This window comes from Cynara cardunculus, assembly GCF_001531365.2.
Source record: "Cynara cardunculus var. scolymus isolate 2C chromosome LG 2, CcrdV1, whole genome shotgun sequence".
NCBI lineage: Eukaryota > Viridiplantae > Streptophyta > Magnoliopsida > Asterales > Asteraceae > Cynara > Cynara cardunculus.
The window spans coordinates 11266083-11288489 of NC_037529.1; the positions used below are offsets into that span (position 1 = coordinate 11266083).

The 22407-nt window shown below is 34.1% G+C and overlaps 2 protein-coding genes across 9 annotated transcripts; one reads left to right on the plus strand and one right to left on the minus strand.

The window, feature by feature from the left end:
• Positions 1 to 10604: 10604 nt before the first annotated feature.
• LOC112507832 (putative clathrin assembly protein At5g35200) lies at positions 10605 to 17729 on the plus strand. Of its 5 annotated transcripts, none has more exons than XM_025112553.1 (16): positions 10605 to 10689; positions 11380 to 11504; positions 11596 to 11665; positions 12172 to 12269; positions 13267 to 13408; positions 13493 to 13593; positions 13784 to 13867; positions 14016 to 14066; positions 14159 to 14224; positions 14310 to 14375; positions 14462 to 14542; positions 14632 to 14709; positions 14783 to 14941; positions 15277 to 15352; positions 15843 to 15955; positions 17042 to 17729. In XM_025112553.1, exons 2-16 carry the CDS (start codon positions 11406 to 11408, stop codon positions 17411 to 17413), a joined length of 1656 nt encoding a protein of 551 aa, XP_024968321.1. In that variant the 5' UTR covers positions 10605 to 10689; positions 11380 to 11405; the 3' UTR covers positions 17414 to 17729. The 5 variants fall into 5 exon arrangements, with proteins under 5 accessions (XP_024968321.1, XP_024968325.1, XP_024968323.1 ...); XM_025112557.1 differs by having other exon boundaries at positions 14786 to 14941; XM_025112555.1 differs by having other exon boundaries at positions 10616 to 10689; positions 11390 to 11504.
• Positions 17730 to 17770: 41 nt separating this feature from the next.
• Positions 17771 to 22164, minus strand: LOC112507833 (uncharacterized oxidoreductase At1g06690, chloroplastic). Of its 4 annotated transcripts, none has more exons than XM_025112561.1 (10): positions 21785 to 22164; positions 21276 to 21367; positions 21148 to 21188; positions 20010 to 20174; positions 19910 to 19932; positions 19667 to 19717; positions 19168 to 19332; positions 18840 to 18922; positions 18699 to 18761; positions 17771 to 18039 (listed from the first exon to the last, which is right to left on the minus strand). In XM_025112561.1, the coding sequence occupies exons 1-10, from the start codon at positions 21996 to 21998 to the stop codon at positions 17854 to 17856; spliced, it is 1083 nt and encodes a 360-aa protein (XP_024968329.1). In that variant the 5' UTR covers positions 21999 to 22164; the 3' UTR covers positions 17771 to 17853. The 4 variants fall into 4 exon arrangements, with proteins under 4 accessions (XP_024968329.1, XP_024968328.1, XP_024968327.1 ...); XM_025112560.1 differs by having other exon boundaries at positions 19168 to 19335; XM_025112559.1 differs by having other exon boundaries at positions 19667 to 19738.
• Positions 22165 to 22407: the final 243 nt, after the last annotated feature.

A 22407-nucleotide genomic window follows, 5' to 3' on the forward strand; every position in this document is an offset into this window, starting at 1 on the left:
GTAAAAGGGCAAGTTGGTAAATTTCTAAATTTAGATTAAAAATTTATTTATTAATTTCATACGTTTCAAACTTTCAATTAATTTTGATTTTATATTCCTAAATTACCACATGAAATCACAATCATTTGGGTAGCACATGAAATCATAATCTTTTTTACCATAATGTAACACAACATCTTCTGTTACCTAATACACTATTGGTATTGCAACACCTTGTTTTACATAGTAACTATTGGAATTTGTAGGCCTTTATGACTTATGAGTTCTTGGTTGTAGGCTACCAAAGAATTCTCACCATGGGTTTAGTGGTTTGGAGGTTGTCTTGTATGGTTTGCTACCAAAGAATTCTCACCATGGGTTTAGTGGTTTGGGTAGCACATGAAACCACAATTTTTTTAACACAATGTAACATTGTTCAACCAAAACCTATAAATTGTTTTTCATCTCTTCTCCTACAACCAACATGATCTTTTGTGTTTTTTTTATTTTGATTTGATGAAATGTAATTTTAGAAGATTAACAATTTTCTGGGGCGCTCAAGATAGTCTCATTAAATTAAAAAAATTTAACCCTTTTGCCCTTATTTACATGCTCACATTAAATATTGAAGAGTTATTTTTGGAATTTCAGTAATTAATTTTTCTTTTATTTTCAACTATTGATTATTAATTTGTGTGGTTGAGATTGGATCTCACTGTTACCACAAACAACTCAGTTCTTCCTTGAATGAGCCCAACAAATATCATATATATATATATATATATATATATATATAATGTTATTTATTAAAGTATAAGTCTCACTTTCAAAGAAATCACTAAATTTTAGGGATGAAAAGTGAAGTTTACTCTTAGAAACATAAAATAGTGATGAAATTTAAAAGGTGATGTCAACATTTGCATGCACATACAAAAGATTCAAAGTACAAAAAGGAAGTGATGATATGATATTATGTGATGGTGGTCCTCTTTTGGCCACCCAAACTATTACTTTATTAAGTGTGTTAGTTATGTCTCCAACTTCCCATTATTTTAACCAAATTATATGAATATAAATATCCAATTCAAGATACAATCATAATTCAAAGCTAAAACTATGTCGTATTGGATAATAAAATGGGTAATTATTTATGTACGTAGTTATCCGTACCCATTAAGATAGTGGTACTAAAATCAGTTAAAATTGTTTTTGAACTGCAAATAATATTGTTAAGTTATTATTTTATACTGTGTCAAGAGGGAGCTGCAGCCCACAAATTGTTTGAGTGTCGAATCCCTAAAGTGGTAGACACTGACTGTGATATCATGTGAGATTATGTTGAATCTCATTAGATTATTTTCCAAAAGAACACTTGAGGAAGAAATGGATATCGAGAAGAAAATGTTCAAGCGTAATTAATATGTGACTTCAATACGTATGGTGTTTAAGCAATTGGTGGTGGAAAAGTACTTTCTGGACAAGAATAAAATTGTTGACGACAACGACATTTGGAATATAAGATGGTAATGATTGACTAACTTTTACTGTAATGGTGGCAAAAGAAGTCGGGAAAGTTAATAAACTCAGATTAAGAATAGGCGGCAATGACAACTACCATTAAGGCCGAGCAACAGCGTTGGAGTCTAGGGCATATATCAAAGAAACAAGACCAAACGATGATAATGGAATTCGTCTAAAAAGTGCGATCAAAGTGAAACCAAAAACCTAGACTGACTTTTCCTAAGATGATGGGAGTAAAAACAGGTCGTAGGCGCCCAGAGTTGAAGCTATTGAAAATTCAAACGAGGCTCGAAGCCCAAGCTAGAGAAAACGTGACAACAATTAGATTTATCAACGTTGTTTTCATACAGTATTTATTTAATTCTTCTTTTTATTGCCATGTGATATATATATATATATATATATATACGTATAAAACACGAAATCAGTAATAACAATGTTGACTGGATTCGATTCTAAAAAAGACAGCATTATAAAGCATCTAAAATTAGGTGCTTCAATTATTATCTGTCTTGTCTATTTCCATTATTTATTTACTGTTTGTAGTCTGTAATCAGAATAAAAATCACTTAAATCATATTTAAAACTAATGACGGTAAAAAAGATAAAACAATGTTTGGAAAAATTATGCTCAGGATGTATATTACGAGTCTTATATAATAATAAAAATATATTTTTTACTTAAATATTTTGAATTTTTTTTTAATCATAAAACGATTAGCAAATTGATGATATCGATATTTTAACAAATATATTAAAAAAATGGAGTAAATATTAAAATAAAGCAATGTGGCCTAAAAGTGCCTTTTATATAAATATAAATATAAATATAAAACAAGATGCCTTGCCTTTGCCTTTGCTTTCATTTATAGAAAAAGATAAAGGTAAATTAGTGGAACTCCTTCCTAAATGTTTACTCTAAATTTTATATATATATAAAGTTTCTTTCGGGTTGGGTTCACGTGAGACCAAGAGTTTTTCGTGATATCCGTAAAACTAATTTATATACATTGATCAACTTTATAAACTAATAATCTAATGGTCTAAAGTTGCACGATGACAATTTTATAATTATTGAGAAGTCTTGTGGCAATCATGTTATTATGAATGTTCATATTGTAGATCTAATCCAAGGGTTGAGACTTGGGATCATGTGAGATCAAGGGTTTTTCGTGAGACCCGTAAGACCAATTATCAACCCGTGGATTAGATCTACAATATGAACATTCATAATCACAAGATTGTCACGAGACTTCTCAATAATCACAAAATTGTCACCGTACGACTTTAGATCATTAGATCATTAACTTATAAAGTTGATCAATGAACATAAATTGGTCTTACGGGTCCCACAAAAAACCTTTGATCTCACATGAACCCAACATTATATATATTCAATAATGATTAATATTTATATCATCAAATTATTCTTACTTCTAAATAATTGTTTAATTATGCAGTATTCTAAACTTTTGTCGGCAACAACTCTCTTATTTATCTTTGATAATTTGTATCATAATAATTTTGATGATCACATTTTCAAATAATATTTTATTGTATATTTTGTTTTCTTGAAACTCAGTGTGTTTATCACATGTTTACTGGATAACTGCTTCGGATGTCACTTACTTTATTGTGTGAATATCGCAAGGCTAAGAATCGTACACTGTAAGAGGCAACATAAGGACCGAGAGTTTTACCCGGCAAGTATGTAAGAAATTTTTTACCCAATAAGCTTACCGGATAAAAAATGCTTACCAACAATCAATTCTGATGGTCAAAAATGTTACCAATAAGATAAGTAAGGAGGTGACTCTGCCAAAAAGTGTATATACGTTAAGCATTTGATAAACGGCCTCTTACATTTTACATTCTCAATACATAATTTGACCTGATTTCGACATAAAACGAAGATTACCCTATTAATATCCACAAATTTAATATGAAAAATTAGTGTCCATGTCTTCCATAAAATGACAAATTTATTAAATTCCGCCCAGATTTATATATCATATTTAAATTATTAAAATAGAATGGTATAGATGTCAGCACGTATTAAATTTTTAGTGGTCCATATGAATAAGCAGTTAAATTAATAAAACTTTTTTTTTTTTACATTTAAAGTCAAGCTCAAACCAATCAGGCACCATCCTTATGGTTAAAAACTTTTATTTTTATGAGTAAATATTTATAAAACATTAATCATAATTCATTTTACAATGGTTTGGTTTCAGGACCTCTATTAACTTTTCAGCTATTGAGTAAGTTAAAAAATATCATTTATATCAGTGTATTTAAATACCAGTTAGTTATAAGACTGATTAGGATCACTGGTAATTTATTTATTTTCAAAATAATTCACAAGGTATTAATAAAGGTTATGTTTTATTATTTTTATTGCTAAAAGCAACAACAAAAATATAGACTATAAAAGACAAATATTCTTTCTTTCTATTAAGACATAGTTAACATAAAATAATAGAATTTTTTTGGTTCATATTTTAATCATTAATTAAAAAATAAGCAAAGAATATTGTTTAATACAAATAAATAAATTACTAACCTAATTAAGGGGTTATTTAATAGTTGTTGAATGGTGTGGTGCAGAATGATTAAGAAGCTCTCATGATATAGTGCAAAATGAAATATAATTATTTGGTAATTATTTACAACAAAATTAGGGCGCTGAATGGTTAAGAGATGTCCAAGATACAAAATCATTCAAAGGGTTTTAGAATTCAGAGACAGTTTTTCTTTTATCAAACAAGATTCAGCTATTAATGATTCAGAAGTTATCTCTTAATGGAACTATTAAAAGGTAAATAGACAACTCCTAAGTATAAACCAAACTCACAATAAATCATAAAAATTTGGCAAAAATACCCGGATGTCTTTTAGTAATAATTGGAATTGACAACTTGTTTGAGGGGGCAAATTTAAGAATATTATATTTATGAGGGGTAGTAAATGTAACTTTCTTAGGCTCACCGACAATTTGATGTAAATAATTTGGTGCTGCTAGCAGGTCAACCTCATAATTCATGAAGTGGGCCCAACCACCATTATTTCATTCTTTTCATCCAAACTTGTAATAATTGCCACAAACTTTATTTACATTTTTTTTTATTAACCTGGATATTTAATCTGTTATCTGAGTCGACTAATCTCAGAACGATCATTCACTTTGCCGGTAGTATAAAATCACCGTATTTAAATCTCCATGATCATAAGAGAATTTTTATTGCTTCTTGAATTCAAAACTGGGACCTTCAGGTATTTTTGACCTTTTGAGCTCAAGCTCAAACCAACCGGACACCATTCTTATGGTTTACGCCAATTTCTTTTAATGCACATAACTTCAAAGTATTAACTTCCTCTTTTATTTCTCGTGCTTCACTAATAAAAATAATCCACTTTATTTCTTTCTATAAGGAACAAATATTGTAACGGTGAAAATATCACACATCACATTTGAAACGTATCATTTGTTAACACATTATTGTTCGTGTTTTTATTGCTCTTGTTTATTCAGTACTGGTAATTATTATTGCAATATTTCGTTTTATAATACAAAATTTCATTTGTAAAACGAGGGTGTTTTAGTTTCTCTTACACATGTTGGTGATTTTAATAAAACTATCGTGTAATTGGATTTACAAGAGAATGATGAGTTGATAGTTAAGTTATAATGTGGATTAGGAGGTTTGGAGTTCATACTCGTATAAAACTGATTAGAACTCGGGATTGTTGGATGCCACCATATGGCGACAGTGAAGGGGGTTGTGCCCCCTTCCATGGTCTGCATGGTCATAGGGGCAAACCCCTAGCGGAAATTTAAGAGACTGACACTTACGATTTAGTGTCAAGTGGTTGATTGGTTGTTATTCGTCAGTGTTTGAAACATATTGATGAATGCGCAATTGGTGGCAATAAATGTCATTAGTGGTGGTGATGCATATTTGCGGCAGCTGATGCCTATCAACAATTGGTAGAATTTGCCTTGGATGCTACTTATTGATGTCGGTTAGTGGGTGTATGCACTTTCGTAACAAACCCGTTAATTGCCCATAATCTTTTTTTTATTAACCTGATATCCAACCAGCTATGCAAGCCGACTAATCCCAAGACGACCACCTGCTTTGCAGATAGCCCGGAGTCACCGCATTTTAATCTCCGTAGCCACAATCTTTAGTAACCAGTTCCCTATAATGGGGGGTTCATTCTCGGTTTTAGTATAATAGTTGTTTATATTTCTCTACATTTATACGTTATGATTTCTGTCTAAATCGTCACTATGAATCAAGATTATTCTTGAGTGAAAAAGTTAAATAAAATGGCACAAAGAAAAGTGTTTAGGGACTATTTTTGTCAATATTAATTTCTCAAAGGTACAAAAGTGAAACAAATGGTAGAAACTTTGTCTGTCTCTTGCATCCACCGCAAAGCTGTCTCTGACCGCTAGATCTAAAGACAGGGTGGATCCCACTAAAAGCCAGAGTCCTTGATTTTTAATCCGACGGTTGGCATTTTATGTGTAATATCTACGGGGTTGATTTATTGCCGTAGTCGATCCACCGTACTCTTTCCGTATTGAATACAGATTTGGAATTTTCTAATTTACCTTTTTCATATTTCATATTTTTTTAATCATCACAGGTTTCTTTATAACGGTAAACTACAAGCTTGGTCCTTGTGGTTTGTCGAAAATAACACTTTTCGTCCTTATAGTTTTAAAGTTGCGAGATGGTTATTATACTTTTGCAAGAATGTTTGGATTCAGGTGCGTTTACCAAATGCTTACCCGAGTAAGCGCTTACCAATTCACTTTTACTTTACTGGATGAATATGGCAAAGACTAAAAATCTTACCCGGTAAGAACGAAGACAAGAAATCGAGAGTCTTACCCGGTAAGTGAGGACGATGACTCTTACCATGGTTAACGCTTACCGGAATAAATTGTTGCATACGATGCATTTTAGTGAATAAAATCTTACCCGGTAAGTAAGTGATAGTCTTTCTTTCTAACGGTTGTTAAAATTCCATTAAACAAGGGACGTTTTCATACTTTTATCGATTTTTTTTTATCTTTTAATCTATCAAAATCGATTTTATGATTTGGTTCATGTGGTTTTTGATTGATTAAACGAAAAAAAGGGGATAAAAATATAGAAGTACTCCTCATTAAATTGTTAGAGAAAGAGACCAAATCAAAACGATTTGCAAACTATGATGGTCATCGTGTAATTTCAAAAATGTTAAGATGAAAAGTGTTATTTTTGACAAACCATAGGGACCAAATTCATACTTTACTCTAAATACTATATAATCATACTAGTTATGTTATTTAGTATTTAAGTTTAATTAAATTATATAAATATAAATTATAAAAAAAAACCAAAGTTTTGAATACATTACTTTTTTGTGAGATTTGAAAACATTAAATTTTTAAGAAGATTGGAATTCATTGATGATGCAAAAAGAGTGGTGTTTGATTGGTTTGATTTTGGGCTCCAAATGTCTAAAATGTTTGGAGGTCTTAAGTTTAAATTTAAGGAAAAATAAAAATCTCCATGTGGCTACGGAGGTTCAAATACGGTGACTCCAAGGTACCTGCAAAACAGATGATCACTCTAGAATTAGTCGGCTCGCATAACAGATTAAATATCCAGGTTAATGAAAAAAATGTGAGAAAGGTAAATTATTAGCATGAATTTTATCATAATAACATAACATAAATAAATGATATGATAAAGATAATTATGACGTGTTATAACTACGTTATATTCTATTAAAATGTACAAAAAAAAAACTTTGGTTTGCATGTTTGAAAGTGATTTTTGTGTATAAGAAAATGCACATGTTTTTTATTTTAACAATAAAATGAAAACAACAACAATAACAAATAATACAGCATTGTTTATATTTTGACTTGTATTTGTTTACATCAACTATGAAATGTTTATGTTATTATTATTATTTTTCTTTGGATTAAATGGAATAATGATAAGGGACTGTTTACCTAAATACTTACCCGGTAAGTGCTTACCTATAGAAGTCAACACTATAATTTATTTTGATGAATAAGATTTCAGTACATCGAAACGTATTGAATGCAACAATTTACCGGGTAAGCATTTACCTGGGTAAGAGTCGTAATCTTCACTTATCGGGTAAGACTCTTCATCCTTCTCATCGCTCTTACCCGGTAAGATTCTTGGTCTTTGTCATGTTCATCAGATAAAAAAATTTATTCGGTAAGCGCTTACCAAGTAAGCGTTTAGTAAACGGTCCCTAAGTATATGTTAGGAAAATAATAGAAAAGAGAGTAAACTACAATTTTGGTCCCAGTGGTTTACACCTAATTATGAAAGTTGTTCTTAAACTTTAACAAGTATAGACCGAGTTCATGTAATTCATATTTTGCTTTGGAAATAATTCTTGTGTCTAACTCTGTTGGTCAAGACTCTGTCAATTGAAGGGCATTTCATATTTTTTACCTTTTTGATTCATTGAGGGATGTTGTTTGTATTTTTTTAAACCATAGGGACCAAAATTATAGTTTACATTTATATTTGTATTTGTATTTATATTACGTTATATGGCAAATAACTATATTGATGGTATATAAGTTGTGACAAGAACCTAAAATCTAGACATATTTGTAAGAAAGTATGTGAATAACAAGAATCAAACCCTTGTTCTCAAAACCAAATCTATTGTCTAATGGAGGGTTAAATATTTAGAGATTGAAAACGTATACTACTTCATCGTCAAAAACACCACAATACACCCACATGGACGATGTTCTTTACATATATCAAAAGTACCATCTTCCTCTCTGCTCATTCCAACATGTATAATATATATATATATATATATATAATATACACGTATTGTGTGTGTGAGGGTTGAGTTTTGGTGAAAAGGGAAGTTATGGTCAGAACATAAGAGATCTCCACTCTTGGATCAATCCCTAACTGAACATCAACGCTAATAAGGTGCACCGAGATGCACCAGATTAATTACATTCTAAAGCACAATTCATGGGTGCACATGAGATTAAAAAGTAATTAGAGGTTCAAATCTTTTCTTATGTTTCCCATCAAAACTTCTCTTCTCACATGATTCTTGGCCTTGTGTGTGATTATATATATTTACACACACAAACATGAGGAGAGGTTCATTTGGGAAGTGATAAGTATTTGAGAAGTAAATAAGTGATTATAGTCCTACGGTCAAGATTGGTCAAGAATTGCGGCTTTGAATGGTCAAGGGAAAAATAGAGGGTAGGTTCGTAACTCCTACAAAAACAAATGCATATGTAAACCCATAAGTGCATATGTGAATCAATTAATTAGTTCATATCTGAATCATTTAATTAGTTCATATGTGAACAAACTAATTAGTTCATATGTGAACAAATTAATTAGTTCATATGTGAATCAATTAACTAGTTCATATGTAAATCACACAGATTCATACATGAATCCATTAACGAGTTCATATGTGAATTCCACGAGTCTACATATGAACATATAGTTCATATGGGAATAACACAGGTTCACACATGCACTTGTTTTACCACCTATTTGTAAAAGTTACAAAATCACCCCTCTATCTTTCACATACCATGTGAGAGATTATTCGTTACTTCACAGTCAAAACAACAAATCTTGACCAGGTGAAGGCTAGGATCACTTATCTACTTCTCAAATATAATTACTACTTCTCAAATGAACCTATGGTCACACACACACTATATATATATATATATATATATATATATATATATTTTGATTGTGTTTGTATGTGTGTGGATGGTTATATATAAAGAGAAAAAAACAGTTAAGTAAGAAAGTAAACTACAATTTTGGTCATTTGATTTGAGTAAAGACAAAATAAAAAAGATGAAAATAAGTAAAAAGACATAAATACCTCTTACTTAATTGACAATTTTGACGCAGTTAGCGACCAACGACAACTTTTCCAAAGCAAAATGTAAACTACAAGGATGCTTATTCTATTTTTGAAGTCTAGGAACGACTTTCGTAGTTGGGTATAAACCACAAGGACCTAAATTGTAGTTTACTCTTACAAAAAGGGGTTCAAATAATGGAGTTATAATTTTATAACTTCATATATTAAATATTTAACTAATAATTATACATTGAGTAAATTACAGATTTCGTCACCATAGTTATATGAAAATAATAGATTCGATCCTTCAAACAAAATAATTACAACAATGGTCATTATGGTTTTACTTTTCTTACTAATTAGGTCCCTCAACCTAACTCTACTAAGTTTAGTTTCGTTAAATTAAGGGTATTTTAGTCTTTTTAATTAATTACTTAGAAGTTTATGTTGAACACCCAGTTATAAGCCTTCCATCCCAAATTGGTTTTGTTCTTCACCTGTTATCAAGATTTTCACCACCCACTCCATTAATGAGTCAAACGCGATGATCTTCTCCAGTGGAATTCATCAGCGTCATTTGAATTGGGTTATTGGTTTTTATTTTATTGGAGTTCTGAAGAACCAAAACTTACTTTGTAATGAATCTGTACATTTATAATTGCTCTTTCGAGCATGGTTTCTCTTTCTTATATCCAAAATATCATAATCATAAACACTCTTCTTTGAGTTTTCAAATATGTTGACAAAACCAAGAGTAAAATAGGTTGATTTTGTTGAAGGTTTCAAAAAACCAATTATTAACTTATTTCAATGTGACACCGGTAACAAAAAGTTTCTAGTGTTTGTATAAGGAAAAAAGGTCAACTTATTCGGTGTGGTATTGTGATAGGTTAATCTAAACACTTTTTATAAAACTATGGTTTGCCATCATATAAATTAATAAACACTTTTATAAAAAAACACAAGTTATTTCAAATAAACAGTCCCAAACACCCCTTATTTTGCCAAAAAAATACCTGTATTTGTAAATAATTCGTTTTGGGATCCGATCCAACATTTTCGATAATAATAGGGACTACATTGTGATGTAGTCTTAAATGTTTTTTAATATGTATGGAATATTGACGCCGACGGCCAACCAAATACGAATTTCCATTTCCATTTTTGTGTTTTTGTAGACCTTTCCTGGTGCAGACACACACACACACACCAGACGCCTCTCTGTCTCTCTCCGTCTCCCTCTTCACTTTCTCTTTCTAGAAAAGCATTCGGGTGAGTCGATTTCTGCCTTATGATCCATCTAAATTCTGTATTTCTAGCTAAAAACAGCAAATTTTGTGTCACGGAGCTCATCGTTGGTTTGTTCTTTTCAATTCCGTGAATTAGATACAGGGTGTGTATGATTATGAATTTAGTTGATGGGTTTCCGGTTTTAGTTTTTGGTTTTGACCTGAATTGTTGAATTTTTGATTTGTTATTTTGTTTCTTCAACCTTATAAAATAGATACAGGGTGTGTATAATTGTCTCTGTTCGTATTAAGTGTTTGGTTATCCCTTTTTCAGTCGTATGTGTATAATTTAGGTTTTCTTAACGATCCTTTACGTATATAATCTGCTATAGTAGTTTTCAGGATCTCTTAAGAACTTTTATTTGGTTAGCAAAATTTCGAAGTTTGTTTTCATGATGATTGATATCTTTAGAGAATCAGGAGGGAGGTGTGTACGTTTGATTTGTTTTTTATTGTATAAGCATTTATGCTATTGAGTTGAGCTGTATGATCTACTTGTATAAATGATTGTTTTTTGATTGTTACTAGTCTTGATGCTTGAGATTGAAGGCAGAAATAGGTTTCAATAATGTTGATTAGACTAGGGTTGATGTTGCTAAAATGAATCAATGATGAGGTGTTTTTAAGCTGGTCTTCCTAAATTTATTCCCTTATTGATTGCTTAATAATGTAGCTCAGTGTAGATTTCCGCATTGAAGAATGTCGGGTGGGGGAACTCAAAACAGTTTACGAAAAGCTCTTGGAGCAATTAAGGACAGTACGACTGTCAATATAGCTAAAGTTAGTAGTGACTACAAGGTAGGCAAATATTTGGAATCTACTTAAGAATTTACGATTGTTCATGCAATATGATTGTCTTTAATTTTCTTTGTTGGTATGGATTCCGTAGGAATTGGATATAAATATTGTGAAGGCTACGAACCATGTTGAGCGCCCGGCAAAAGAAAAGCATATACGTGGTGGGTACTCCATATTCTCTTGTGGTGGAATTGGCTAGTTTTCCTATGGATACTCCGTACCCTTTTGTACTTTCGTGTTCTTCAACCATGATGCATATGTTGGGAGACCAATCACACTCACTCGTAGAACACAATTTTACTGGTTTATTCAATAGTGCTAGGTCCATGGTTAGAGGAAGATAAATATACCCTATCTGGAGGAAAGAACATGAAAGAGAGAACTAACATGATTATGATTTGAACATATATAATCCTGCCAAGTTTCTGATTTAAACATAAAAATTCCTTGTAGCTGGATTAAGATAATCTTAAGTATTTTATGCCAGAAATAATGTAGACCTTTAAAGATCCCCACTGCTTTGAAGGGAGCTTCGCTTCACAGCTAATGGGAGAGTAAATCTCTACAACTAAGTAGGGACTTATTGTTTAAGTTAGAATTGAAGGCATCACAACAGTATTTGTACTCTATATATACAAGGGAGAGCTGATGCTTTTCCTTGTTGCAGCTATATTTGCAGCTATTTCAGCTACAAGACCTCGAGCTGATGTCGCTTATTGCATACATGCTCTTGCAAGAAGATTGTCGAAGACACATAATTGGGCAGTATGTTTTCCTTCCATTAACTTTTTAGTGTGATTTTATGATAATAAAATATCTTTGCTTTTCAAAGTTCTGATAGATTATGTTATGAATCCACAACATATTATTAAAATAGAAATTTTTAATAAAGATCCATGTCACTTTCTATACTTGGTGTTATATCCTTGTTCAATTAAGCACCAGCTGTCATACCTAATTATAGTCGCGTGCTTAAATATCTTAATTATATTATTAGAAAACTGATAAATTTATAACTTTGTTCGTTTTGTTGATATTATGTTTAGAAAGCTTATATGTTCAAGAATAAAGTACATTAATTTCAAAGAGTAGTTAATATTCACTTGGTAGTATATATTAAATACTATCCATTCTAGCCGAGATAGCATGATAGTTTGTTTTACGTTAGCTAGTAATAAGATACCCTTTTAATTCTTTAAAAAGCAAGACATACATGTAAACTATTGCAACAATCCTTTCTTGTATTTTTGATTTTAAGATATATGATAAAATTTCTTTCTGCTTAATTGTTATTAAGTTTGGAAGAATTTTAGAAGGGCGTATTGTTGCTACTTTACCCTTGCAATATTTATATGGTGGTATAAAGGGTAGCACTCCCACTCCCCAAATTCTCATACTTATGAAGGAACCATTAAGAGGGATGGTTAGCTGATTAAATCCAGCCAAACCGTCCCTCAAAAGTAGGGAATGCAAAGGATTGAGGAAGTATTTTGTCAGCAAATCCTCTAAATAGAAATAAAAAGGCTGATCATCTTTGCACCAAAATGTCGTTAGCTTCTTTTTATTTCTCAAATTTTCCACGGGAATCATGATCTGAAATTGCTTGATGCTGCCAGAGATGGACATACCCTCGTTGACTATTGCTTAGTGTTCTATAATAATTCTGCTTCCATAGGGTTGATCCTCTTTGAGTCTCATATGGTTAAATTTGTTATCTGTTGTTGTACATGTGGACATTGACTTGAATATTGTTCTAATTCAGGTTGCTTTGAAAACTTTAATTGTTATTCATCGGGCCTTGAGGGAGGTGGATCCCACATTTCAAGAGGAACTTCTCAACTATGGAAGGAGTAGAAACCATGTGCTCAATTTGTCTTACTTCAAAGATGATTCTAGTCCAAATGGTACCTTGAAATGTTTGTAGTCATGAATCAAACTCTATGGTTCGATAAAATTCTTGACAAAATATATTGTGATTTTCTGTTCAGCATGGGATTATTCTGGCTGGGTTAGGACCTATGCACTATATTTGGAAGAGAGGTTGGAGTGCTTCCGAGTCTTGAAATATGACGTTGAAACAGACCGCCCGGTAAGATGATTGTTGGAGTGGTGTTTCTGTAATATTTGGGTTATGTCTCTTTCTGATCAAATTAAATTAAGTACTGATCCAAGTCAAGAATGATGTCTTTGGCTGCTCCAGCTAAAAATTGGACCACCAAGATATAATTAGAGGACATTTTCCTGATTTTTAACCATCTCTGTTACAAATTATCATGCAGAGAACAAAAGATCTTGACACTCCTGAGCTGCTTGAACAACTACCAGCTCTGCAGCAACTTTTATTTCGCGTTTTAGGCTGTCAGGTATAGTCTCAAATTCTTATTTAGTTTGGGTAGTTCTAAACCATAAAGTTTGGTGCTTTCTAATGCAAGTGTTGGGTTCGGTGATCTATTGTTGCTTGCATTGAGCATATCATAATAAGATTTGAACCTCATTTTCTGTACTATGCAGCCACAAGGAGCAGCAGTTCATAACTTTGTGATTCAGCTGGCACTTTCTATGGTTAGTAGTGGCTGCTGGCAATATACCCACCACATCTTTGAATTTGTCTCTTTGACATGTTCATGTATTACTATGTCTTCCTGCTTCTTCAGGTTGCCTCTGAAAGTATCAAAATCTACAACGCAATTAGTGACGGTTCAGTGAATTTGGTAGACAAGGTAAGCCTTAATCTTAGCTACTGAATCTGGAGTTCTTTGAATGTTGATGAGCAAGTTCTAATAATTGAACTTTGCTGTGGAACAGTTCTTTGAGATGCAACGGCATGATGCTCTTAAGGCCCTGGATATATATAGGAGGGCTGGGCAGCAGGTAATATTCTGGAAATTTTTTATACACCCTTTGAAGTTTGTATCAAATGGCAGATAGGTTATGCGATTCTATATACACGTTTGCAGGCCGAGAGATTGTCTGAATTTTATGAGATATGTAAAAACTTTGACGTTGGACGTGGCGAAAGGTTCATTAAGATCGAGCAGGTATGATGGTCTGCTTGTAAGGTTTTCAAATTTCTTTGTGATATGCTTTTGACACTGCCTAATTTTTTTCCAATTACCCATTATTGAAGCCTCCGTCTTCATTTCTACAAACCATGGAAGAATATGTGAAAGAAGCTCCTCGTGCTTCTACTGTTCGTAAAGATCTGGTAGGATTTCTCTCTACCTGTTCCTGAATCTTCAAATTTGAAAATTCTGCTAAATTGTACATTGTCAACAAAGCAGGCAGTTGATGACAAACCGAAAGGAATTTTAGCCATAGAATACAAGAAAGAAGCAGAGGTTCCAGAGAAACGCTCACAATCACCACCTCTGGCTGAGCCTGTGCCTGAACCAGCTCAAGTGGAAACTCCCATTTCTGAACCACCACCAGATTTACTGGTAATTCAGATAGTATTTCTTATTTTACAATACTCCCTCTGTTGATGTTTGACCAGACAGTTTTACCAAGTGTTTTGAGTATGTAAAATGTGTAAGACACCCTTCTAAAATGATATAATAAGGGATCTCATGGACCAAAATCAGTATTAGTTTTTCTAGTAACAATGACATTCAGCAAATAGGTAATTGCAACTTCCCAAAATAGAAAATGGAAAATATTGCAATTTTGTTGAGACCTAGAAATCCCAACTATTGGATCCTGGCTGGATGTTGTGATTTCATAGTGATAATATGCATGGATCCTTGCTGAATGACTTTTGATTTCATTTCGCTAGAGTTTGGATGATCCGGTTACAGAAGCCGCTGAATTTGACGAGAAGAATTCCATGGCTTTGGCCATTGTGCCTGTTGGTATGTAAACATGTCTGTTTCCAAGTTTCATATTTTCATTTTGTTTCGCATTTATATGATGCGAGAAGATACAAAAATGTGATAGTGGGTCTCATATAGAACCATTGATGGAGAAACATGACATAAATATATACAACATGTTTGGCAAACTAGCTCATAAGCTAGCTGTTGCTGATAAGCTAACTGTGAGCTGAAACTGAAAAGCTAGTTGTTGGCTGATAAACTAGTTGACAATGTAAAATGACCTAAAAGGACGTGAAATCTGAAAAAGTTGGAAAAGCGCGTAGAGCTTATTGAAACACTCCTTGAAGTAGCTTTCAAAAAACTAGTGTAAAAGCTAACTTATGGCTAACCAAACAGGCTCTTATAATAAGTGCAAAAAATAAGCTTAGCTTATGGTTGCCAATGGCCAATTGCCAGTATAACAAATGGTTATCTGCAAAACACTTTATCTTGCTAACTTATTCTTGATGACCATTGCAATTTACAGTTGACCCACCAGCTTCAACTCCCATAACTTCAGTTAACGGAACCTCAGGATGGGAGTTGGCCCTTGTAACTGCACCAAGCTCTAACGGGAGTGCCACATCTGCAAGCAAACTGGTATGGTTATAGCTCTGCTTTGCTTTTTCTAGTACAATGACACAATGTTTGACCAGACACATAGTTTCTCGACTATTAGTCAAATATCTAAAACACCTCTCAATAAAACAAGATAGATGAACTTTGTGGACCATAATTAGCGACATCAATATCTTGTAATGACTACTAATGATTAAAGAGGTAATTTTCTATCTAAGATTTACCAAAGAGGGAAAAGCTGCATTTATTTTAGGTCATCATGGAGGGAATTGTAAATTATCAATCACCATTAAGTGGCTCAAGTGATTGCATAGGCTTGGACAATTCGAGGGTCTTTATGGAAATAACCGTTCTACTCTTTGGGGTAGAGGACATCCTCACCCCTACCAGACCCTATTTTAAGTGGGATATACTGGGCCAGTGTGGTCTCATTTGGTTTGGGTAGAGGACTTGTCTACCTATTTCCTACCCCTACTGACTCTACTTTCGAGTGAGATACATGGGCGGACCTAGTTAGGTGCCATGGGTGGCACGTGCCACAGTATCGTTTCTCCGCCGAAGGGTAAAAAATTTAGGTTTCGTTAATGGTGCAACCGTATTAATTTGTTGTGTGCCACCGTATGTATTTTGAAACTACAATGAGAACAAGTTTTATTTGGTAAAGTTGGTTTGCAAGGCTTTTATTCCACCTCACACCCAAGTACGAATCATGTTAGTGTCATTTTTTTAGTCAAACGGTGCTACCATTTGAAAAAAATTCTGTATATTTGTTTCTTATAGTCAAACGGTGCCACCGTTTGAATTTTTTTTATGTATATTTGTTTCTTATAGTCAAACGGTGTCACCGTTTGAAAAAAAAAATTCGATATTTTTTTCCTTATGGTCAAATGGTGCCACCGTTTAAAAAAAATTATGGGTCCGTCTCTGGTGAGATACACTGTGTTGGTTTGGTTTTTCATGAACTGTCATGACTCATGAGCAGCTTGTGCTGCATGCAAGTTGTAATTTTCACAGGATGCCTTGTAAATGTCTGAAACCTTCACCAATTAGTTGTTTTTTTTCTACTAATTTTTGGGTTTTTGTTTTTTTTTGGGGGATGAAAATTAGGCGGGAGGGCTGGACAAACTCACACTTGACAGCCTATACGACGATGCAATCAGAAGAACCAACCAGAATGTTAGCTACAACCCATGGGAACAAAACCGGATGGGTGGAGCCATGATGCCATCACAGATGGCACCAGACCCATTCTACGCTTCCAACGCCATAGCCGCACCACAAAACATACAAATGGCAGCCATGGCTCAGCAACAGCAAGCTTTCTTGTTCCAGCAGCAGCAACAACAAATGATGATGATGGCTCCACCATTGCCACAACAAAGTTCAAACCCCTTTGCCAATCCATATGGGGCTACCCCCCACCCTTATGGCTCAGGTGTGCCAGTTCAATCCTATAATCCCTATTCTGGTCTCATATAAAAAAATCCTCATATTTTGCTCGAGAACTGGAGGCCGTCCATCTTGTAGCTAGTCACAACTTTTCTCGGGCCAAAAACGTGTACAAGATAATTAGGAGTAGTGGTCTGCATTGTTCATTATTTGCAATCGAGGTACGGAATAATGATTACATTCAAATTCTTTTCGTCAATTTTTCGGATTCTTTTATGGTTTTCTTTTCTCTTCTTTTTATTGATGAAGATAGAAATATTGTGTAAACCCTTTGAGATTGTCTTATGCACATTCATGTATCATATATATAGTGATTGAGTGGAGATTCTTGGTATATGTTGTCTTATGTCCCAATCTGTTTCTTGTATTATGATTTTACCGAAAATATGATCGAGTTAACGCACTGCTGAACCTATTGCATATACATATATTTAACGTATTTCGACAAACATGAAATGGGCATTGTTAGTTTACATTTTTTCAACGGGAAAACCCATCGTGGGTTTTGATTTTGAAGCCAATGCACGAAGCTCGTTAACCTCGTCGCTAGTTAGTCTCCAACCCAACGCCCCACCAAACTCTTTCGCTTGTTCTGCATTTTTGGCTCCTGGAATTGGGATCACATTGTCTTGAGCTATTAGCCAGTTGAGAGCCACCTGCACCATATCAGAAATATATACATCTTAGAATGCCTATGTTCATGAAAATAACTGCTCTATTTTTTGGAACAAATATCAGAGCCGCATGCACCCAACCCCTCCTAGACCCATCTTTAGATGAGATATACCGAACCAAATCATTCTTTAGATGGGATATACTAAGCTCATTTGATTTGGTTTGGTTTTAGTATGTCTACATTTTCTATGGGTGTGCTTGGTACACTAGATAGGATGAGACATCACAAAAACTTGTCCCATGTTTGACATAAGGAGATCAGCTAAACTAAGCTACGCCCATCATTTATGATCTACGGCTCACTCAATTAGAGCACTAACTACTTCAAAGGAATATACTCCATAGATCCTTTTATTCACTCCACTGGTGCAAAAATGCATAGTGGGACAAAAATGCATTTTTTGTACCGTCAAAATAATTGGAACAAAATTTTTGGGAGATGAGACAAAGATTAATAAATTACTAAACAACCCATGTCAAATTAAAACCCTGGAACCTTTTCATCATTTTTTCAACCGAACCTACATCATTCTCACCTGTCCACTCCAGTCCCATATGCCCTACCAAACAAACCCTATGGTTCGTCGTGGGGTGTGGTCAAGGCTCATTGTGCCTGATGTCTTGAATGTATGAAATGTACCTGTGTTGGAGTTTTGTCGTAATTCTGTCCAATCTCTTTGATCCTGTTAATAAGAGGTTGCAGCTGCAGAGAAACAAGTCAATGTAAGAGTAATTATGAACATGTAAAGTTTTGCCTAGTATTGCGCCTTTGCGGTCTTACCTCAGTTAGGAACTTGGAAGTGTAAATATTTCCTCGAGGTCCTGTAGGGATGTTCTGTGGTGTATACTTTCCGGTCAAAACACCTGGAAGAGTTGAAATTATGGAGAGGTAAGTTATATTTGTGTTAAACTGTCCCACATCAGTTTAACTTGGACCATTTCTCCTCGATATATGTTGGAACCCCTGTTCTCTTTTCAAAGACTAACTTTTAGGGTAATCTAAAGGGTCCCACATATATTTTCACAATTGGTCAGTTCTTTTTTATTTATCAAGACAATGTAAGGTTCAGGTTTGTAAGAAAAAAAAAATACAAAACTACTAGTCGAACCTTGAGCGATGGGTGAATATGCTATTAAAGAGATGCCAAGTTCGTCGCACGTGGCCTTCACACCATTCTCCTCGGGTATCCTATAAATGAGACTGTAATTGACTTGGTTTGAAGCCAAGGGGATACCTCGCTTCTTTAGCTGCTTATAAGCCACACGAAGTCGCTCTTCTAAAACAAGAAAGTCACTGGAAAAGCGTCAAACATCTGTATGTCACAGTTTGTGCAAAAGGGTTTGTAACTTTTAGCCGGCACACACTGCTTGGCCTGAGCATCATGTGGAAGCAAATCAAGTAGACAATGGGCCACTAGATGGCTGGCTTGAGAGCCCAGCCCAGTGCCCACAAGGAGCCCGATCCCCAAAGGAATTGTAACTCCCACATTGTGGTTGCCAGACTCGAACCTTTGAATGTTTGTGCACGTATACCATCCTGGAACCAACAAGGCTACACCCTAGGATTGTATCTCATGGTTTTAACGAGAAAAAAGATGGAACACCCACCGCTGTAGTTGGAGACTCCAACAGCCTTCACCAGCCCTTGCTCCACAGCATCTCCAAGACCATCAATATATCCTGAAAGGGTTGTCCCATTCCGTTTTATAGATTTCATTTATAATTTCTTTAAATATGGTATTAAAGTTTGCTTTTTGGTAACAGATAGAAGACATCTGATGCATAAACCAGCATGTTGTGAACAGGAAAGTGTCGGGATGCAAGGAGTCATACGTTAATGCAACCACGTACCTTCGTTTCCATAAATTCCTGGCCTGAAAGTACATAGCAAAAAATCAGTTGATTACTCTAAAACCAACATGAAAACAGGCAGTGAGACTAGAGGACACACCAGTGGAGTTGATAGAGTTCCACTGAATCAAGCTCGAGTCGACTCAATGAATCCTTAAGGGCCGAGAGGACGCTTTGGCGCCCAAGCCTCCATGGCAATGCAGCAAATTTAGTTGCAACAGCTATCTCATCTTCTGGATGCTTTTTCTTCCGTTCCTTGATAAATCTTTGGCAGATAAAATGGGAGTGAATACGAGACTATCTTCTCTTCTCACCACATTAGTAAACATGCTTGTACAGTAGTGCATATTGCAGGATTCTATACAAGAAAGTGTTCCTAAAGTAGATCTAAACTGACCACAAAGATGGACTAATATAAACCTAAATGGACACATATTGATCTAAATGGAAGTGAAATAATTGGACCTAAATGGAATTAAATGAATTTAAAACATACCTTATTTCAACAAAACGAACTTGAATAACACATCTAAATAGATATAACTGGATCAAATGATCTGAAAGGGATCTACATGACCTAAATTGACCAAACTTCACGTATAGGATGCATGTCGACAATGATGGACCTAAACTCATATAATAATGAACCTAACATTGCTAAATCGACCTAAATAATGAACCTAACATAGCTAAATCGACCTAACAGAGGTAAGACCTAGATGAACCTAATCTGAATTAAACTAACCTAAATGGACCAAAATGTACGCGAATTGCCTTAAATAGAACTAAAGTAAACTAAATTCACATTGAAATCATAATCCAAATGGAAAATCTACCAGTTCCAGAGCCCTACATCTTCAAGAAATGGGATTCTATAGGAGTTAGAAAACTAGTAGGATTATATATGTATTAGTGTCTATATTACTCCATCTGTTTTAAAGGGTAGGTTCTACATTTGCTATGTTGCTTTCTCCATATATTGTAAGCTTCTTAGCGGTTACTCCATGGGTGTAGTGCTACTAGGTAAACCATGTAAATCTCTAAGCATAGTGAGGGATTTTGCGTCTTTTGTTTGGTTGTCAGCAACAAGGCAACTTCATTTTTAGTATTTACTAGTGGACTTGCTTCCAAATTCTTTCTATATGATGAAATCGTTGGGAATCAGGAAAATTAGAGCATTTTTTTTAGCCAAAGAGAATGAATGCTAAAGAATGATGACTATTACTCAGATAGATTACCTTCCCAGCAGCGTCTCAGAATTTATTGCACCAAATGAGAACTGAAAACACAGGTAATTGAGGTTTTAATGGCATGGATTTTTATTTACATGAAACAGAAAGGAGAAAAGTAATGCACTTATTCTCACCCTTGAGCCATAAACCTCAGCAGTATCAAACCAAGTTATACCACTATCAATACTAGCATCAAATGCGTTCTTACAAGCTTTCATCTTCCTATCTGCCATCATCCCGAAAACAACATTCAAACTGGACTCAATCCAACAATGACCCGGATGGGGCAGTCAAACACATTGAAAATTCAATGATCCTTTTTATATACAAGTACACTAATTCTCATAGAAAAGATGTGGTTATACATGGGGTTTTCAATAATTTGTTCACCATTGGTCATGGTGTAAGATATAATTGCAGAATAACATGACATGGATAGGAAAAACAAGCGCCACATATGCTAGTGCCAATAAATCTTCAAATAATTCACAAAGAACTAAGCTGATTCTCTACCAAATCCAACTCCCACCTCTGATTAGAAAAAGCAATCGATAACATAACATATTAGCTTAAAAAAGTTGAGTTCAGAGGAATTTTAACAAACACCTGGTGGGCTAACTCTTTAAAATTTAATCATACTTACCATCCCATTCAAAATTGTTCCAGTAACTGGTGTCGCCCCATGACCAAGCTCCAATCCCGAGCTTTGTGAGCTTCAAATCAGAACCACCCAACTTCACAAGCTTATCTTCCTCGGTTTTCACCTTAATAAAATCGTTCGAAGCAACTGCCCTGATTCTCTCAACCCTTTTCTGGCTCAAAGCAAAGTTACAGGCACTGCTGAATTGCAACGCCATTCCTTCTCCTGAACTGAACAGTCCTTTTTCTTGATGATTATACTTTGAGAAACCGAAATCCAACTACTATTGGAAGCAAACACATCACTTTTTTGTTGTTCGTCTTAAATTCTCCACGTCTCTAAGAGCTTTAGACCACATGAAAGGCGAAATGCTTGTGTACGAAATTCTGGGGTCCAAATACATGGTTCTTTTCATTTGGGTTTTAATTTGTAATTCTGGGGAGTTCTGAGTTGTTTATAAAAACAACTTATTGATTTATTTTGGTGTGATATTGTTAATAAACATTTTTAAGTGTTTGAATAAACAACTTATACATGTGTCAAACCGGTAATAAAGAGTTTTTTTTGAAGAAGTTAAACCTTTCTAACTTGTAATAAGTTGATAAGTGCTTTTATAGAAAAACATA